Here is a 5000-nt window from a genome sequence, read left to right on the forward strand (position 1 = left end):
CTTAATTTTGTATCTTACGCCTCTTTTTGTTCTTCACAGCGGCCAACTACGATCGAAGGCAATTAATAACTGCAGTTGCGCATAATTTAATCAAAGGATTTGATTGGTTATCTTCTCAAAAAAAGTGTGTTTTGTGCAGGGTAAAGGCCAAAAATACGGACAAAAACATGAAACAAAGGAACTTGTCCAGTTTCATAACCATCTCCATGCATTAACTATGCTGAAGACAATATGTTATCTTTGTGTGTGAAGATATTTTTTTTTTGAGCGAAAGCTCACTTGGTCTTTCATTGGTGTTTATATAATAAATACTAATATTAACCCGGCGTTTGTTCTAGCATTGGTCCAGTAATGTTGCATCGATGCGCCTAATGATAAAAAAAAAAAAAAAACGTTCAGACGCGCGTAAGACGCCTTTTCTGTTACTGGTCCTGCTCCCCAGCCAACAACGGTTACTCTTTGGTGGGGTGAAGAACGTCCACCTTGTATAATTTTTTCATTTGTCACGCAGTTCCCTTGAAGACGTTACGGGACCCAAACGACTCTGCCTAAGAAGCCACACTAGTAGGCTGGGTTCCTTGTCTTATCATTTCAGGAGCTTCGGGGACATATTCCAGATGTTTTTCATTCCACGCCTTTCTTGTAAATCCTCGGCGAAAAGCTGGCGCGCTTGTCGTAGTAACAACGTTTGTCCCCCGTCCGCACAAGTGAACAGCCCAAAGAGGGCCTTACGAAAACCATCGTTCAGAAGTACATAGAGGCAAGGATTGATGGCGCTGTTTGCATGAGCTATCCAAAAAAATACAAAGCTTGCAACGTATGGTAGTTTGTCCTGTTGATCAGGAAGCACAAACCAGAAGAAATGATTGACGTAAGATGGAAACCAGCACAGCGCGAAAACAACGCATATAACAACCAACAGTCGCACGACCTTATGCCTGGACTTCTCAACCACGGCACGGTTGCTATCGGTCATGTTGCCTGGAATTTTACGACGAGCCAGTGTGCGGCATATCAAAGTGTGTGTAATGATAATTATGAAGAGTGGCAAGGCGTACATCATTACGAAAAGAGATATATGAAAGATTCTATATGCACGAAAAAATTCTTCTTCTGAAAGATTGTTTATGGACAATGCGGAATAGCAATAGTAACCATTTGTGTCCGGATCAAATGACACATCAGAAAGAAACACGTAAGGGAACATTAACGCAAACGAAAGAACCCATATCGTCGATGATAGAATCTTTGGTCGTTGGAAAATCGCTTCTCGAAGAGGAAAGAAAACGGCGTAAAATCTATCAAAGGAAATGAGCATCATTGTCAAGACTGAAGCTGCTATAGAAATAGGCATAACGTAGAGAAGCACTTTGCAGGTAACGATTCCCAATTTTCCTCCAAACCAAAGACTTTGTTTGTAAAGATATGCGACTTGGTATGGCATAACTGTTACGGTCAGTAATAGATCTGCAATAGCCATGTTTGCTATAAAGAGGTTCGTTACATTTCTGGAAGATTTCTTTAACACCACGAACAAGCCAAAGGAATTGCCAAAAAAGGCTATCAAGAAGGTAACTGTATATGCTGATGTCAAGGCAATCTGGGCTTTCAATGATAAATGATCAGGAACTTGTAGTTTGGAACTGTGGTCGTTTGTTCCTAAAAGACAAAAAGAGGGTTACCAGACAAGTCAAAATCAAAGAGTCTAGTGATACACGCATGGCTTCGAGGCCCTTGTGTGAAATCGAGGCAAGTCGCCGTTTTGACTGACTCTTCCGTAATTCTCTGCTCGACTCGTGGTATGGTCTCTCGTTCCCAAAACTCAATTTCCGAAGCACAAACACTAAAGAAAGGAAATCATCTTCAAGGTTTGTCGCAAATCTGCGCCTTTTATGTGGTTTTAGATGAAGTTAAATAAATGAAATTTGATTTTTGAATATCCTAGTTTACTACTACCAATGATAATAATGATAATAATGATAATAATAATAATAATAATAAGTACATATTTGTCCGTGAAGCAAAGTGTCGTGTGATACATGCATGGCTTCGAGGCCCTCGTATGATATCGAGACAAGTGGCCAGTCAGCCCAAGTTGGCAGGGCATTAGAACTTATGATCGGATGGTTACGTTCGACCCCAGATAATCCGATACCGATAATAATATGGTGAGATATAATGAGCTCAAAGGACTGAAGTATAACGGGGGAGGGGGGGGGGGGGGTGGAATAAAGGAATCCATGGTTCTGCCTCCGAAAAGTCTAACGGGGAAAACGAAATAAAAGGGAGGTGATCCTGTTGAAGGTAAACTGGCACTTCGTGTATTAAACTACTGGACTAAATAAGCCATCAACAACAATAAGCCACCTCGGTAAACATGGAAAACAACAAACCCGTTTTGATTTGCTTACCGTTTGTTTCTGTACCGTTGTTGGGGTCGTTCATTTTATTTTAGCCTCAAGGAATCTGGACTTATCTGTTGAGACAATAAGGACGAACTTGAGTACACATCTTAAAGCGGTGACACTAAGTTAAAGCACATATGTCCTTCTATTTGAATGTTCCTTTCAGTTCACCCAGAAAGGTGTCGCTGTTTTGCCTATATAGCTACTTTACTATGGTAGTATCCACTTAGGTTTGGATTCCGTTCAAATGTGTACAAAATATTCGGATTTTCCGTAATGTTTAGAGGCTGGTGAAGTAGAAACGTGAGGTTGACCTTCAACGTTAACAGCCGGTTCCTCAACCAATATACAGCTGGAGCCTCGGATTCTTCACAAGCGTGTAAGGGAAGTGTTGTGAGATCTCCAATCGCTTGACGGAGGTACACCGTTAAATAAACATCACCAGATACACCGTGACGGTCAAGAGCTACAATTTCTTTACAGAATCTTACATGGGTCTTGGTCTGCGTCGGCTTATGACTTGTATGAACCAGCTTCGACTTGAACTGTCAATTAGCTTCAACTTCAGTTTCAATTCCAAATGACCAGCTTTCACAAATTCAGTTCTTTTATAGTATAGATAGAGTTAATTAAGCTCAAATAGTTAAAATAATATTTTGGGGGTGAAGGCGCAATAATTGGATGTCAGTTTTTCATTAGTTCTTCCATTTTTTTTCGAGTTTATTAAAATTTTAATCGATATTCGTTTTTTATGTATTCGTCCGTCTTTAACGAAAACGATAAAATTCTTTATTCCGCGTGTTCGAACCTCTAAATATTCCTTATTCATTTTCTTTTTTAAGCCGTCTTTCATTATTCCGCTTCCATTCATGATAAACTTAAGTAAACACAAAGTAATAACTAAGTTTGACAGTTTACAATTTATTGGCATATCAATAGAAGGAAAGCACCTGAGCTGAGAAAAGTAAAAAAATCTTCCCACATTGAAGTTTGTTTCATTTCTCGCCTGAAGCTAGGTCATAAATTACTTATTCCAACAATGAAAAAGAATTGGGGGGTCACCGACTTTGTTTCGGAGAAAATGGCAAGGGAAAAATGCCCTAATTTCGCTAGATAGTTCATCATGACTAGATGTAGCCTCATCTACTCATCTGTCGAAAATCATAGAAATAATATGTTAGAGTGAAGGTTTCTGTGCATAGAAATATAGGAGTGGGTTTTTTAGATTATTGCATGCCACTGAGGATGTCGTAAACAGTAGAGGTAATCCTCAACGAGCGTATTCGGAAGTGCTACCCGTTGAAAGAACTTCCGGAATTCAGGACACAAGGAAAAAAAAATTTCAAAGATAACTTCTTACATTGTGATTTTTTTCATTTCATCACATTTCGTAGATTATAAGAAGAGCAAGTGATTCATGTCTTAAAAAATAGGGGCGCCCGATGACCTAAACGATTAAAATCGATGTGATGTTGCGAAGCTCTTGGAAAATTTAGTTTGTCACGATTTTGCGTGACCTGCCGGGGAAGGACTGGAACCCAAGACAGGATCGATTTTGCGAAAAAAAGAACTTTCTCGAGCTTACCAACGAAGTTTCAAGGAGGCGTTATCTTTATTTGGTTAGTGTTTTGTATCATATCTCTCCAATGCCGTCTTTCTCATATTCTGGAGTGTGGTTTTTGTGAAATATAATCTCATATATTTTCATATGGTTGATATCTTTTTTGTGCACTGCGGTCCCTTGGGAACTGTATTGCAAGGTCGTTAGCGCCTATTTACACGTTGGAGTTTCTATTGTTTATGCAAGGGTTTTTAAGGTTGGTTGTTCGCGCCACTTTCCATTCACGCTAGCGACCCAGAACTTCGGTCTTTTCTTGTAGAGATTTACTATGGAGAACAGCTACAGTTGCTCCTCGTATGCGTGCCACTCGCCCTCCCACCCTCCCACCCTATTTATTTGTCCTTAATTTTCTGATACTGCTTTGTCTCCGTTTCAGGCCGTAGAGAGTCTAACTTCGATCAGAGCAAGTGCTTCCGGTGCCACAGACTCGGCCACTGGGCAAGGGATTGCTGTTATGCATGGCTCAGCCAAGGTGGTGGCAGATCCAATAATGCCAGCATGGCCGACGTGCCTGGATTTACCTACAAATGCCACACCGGATAAAATCCAGGACAGTGAGTCCTCTTCTGAAGGTTACGAAGACTTAGTTCAGGTACTGCGGGTTAATGACGCGTGCGAATTTGACGATAGTAGCAAGTTTGAGGTACAGGTTAAAGGAAATTTGCGTAAGAATTTGCACTTCTGGAGGGGCATCGGTGCATCTCCTTTCATTTTGAGCGTTACAGAAGAGGGTTATAAGTTACCTTTCTTTGCTTTTCCGAAAGCCGCAGCTTTTAAGAACAATAGATCAGCGCTAGAGCATGCAAAATTTGTTGAGAGTGCGTTAAAAGTGCCTTTGCAGTCTGGCCGCGTTATTCGGTGTGCCGTACCCCCGTATGTCGTCAACCCTCTTTCTGTATCTGTGCAGGCCAACGGTAAAAAGGGGCTAATTTTGGACTTGAGATACGTGAACAGGCATTTGCAGAAAAAACGTA

General features: G+C 40.7%; 1 protein-coding gene and 1 long non-coding RNA gene across 2 annotated transcripts in view; one reads left to right on the forward strand and one right to left on the reverse strand.

Annotated features, from left to right (window-relative positions):
• LOC138015447 (kappa-type opioid receptor-like) overlaps nucleotides 1-2973 on the reverse strand; it is a 3062-nt gene extending 89 nt beyond the window's left edge. Inside the window, exons 1-3 of the mRNA XM_068862516.1 lie at nucleotides 2897-2973; nucleotides 2412-2476; nucleotides 1-1659 (exon numbers count right to left, since the gene is read on the reverse strand). The exon at nucleotides 1-1659 is cut by the window's left edge and continues 89 nt beyond it. Of these exons, the coding sequence (XP_068718617.1) occupies nucleotides 587-1659; nucleotides 2412-2445 (1107 nt within the window). The 5' untranslated portion in view covers nucleotides 2446-2476; nucleotides 2897-2973 and the 3' untranslated portion in view covers nucleotides 1-586. The remainder of the gene's footprint in view (nucleotides 1660-2411; nucleotides 2477-2896) is intronic.
• A 1469-nt stretch (nucleotides 2974-4442) lies between these two features.
• Nucleotides 4443-5000, forward strand: part of LOC138016098 (uncharacterized) — a 2625-nt gene continuing 2067 nt past the window's right edge. Inside the window, exon 1 of the long non-coding RNA XR_011125731.1 lies at nucleotides 4443-4618. This is a non-coding gene — a long non-coding RNA (uncharacterized lncRNA). The remainder of the gene's footprint in view (nucleotides 4619-5000) is intronic.

The sequence above is a fragment of the Montipora capricornis genome, chromosome 9 (assembly GCF_036669925.1).
Source record: "Montipora capricornis isolate CH-2021 chromosome 9, ASM3666992v2, whole genome shotgun sequence".
In the NCBI taxonomy this organism is placed as follows: domain Eukaryota; kingdom Metazoa; phylum Cnidaria; class Anthozoa; order Scleractinia; family Acroporidae; genus Montipora; species Montipora capricornis.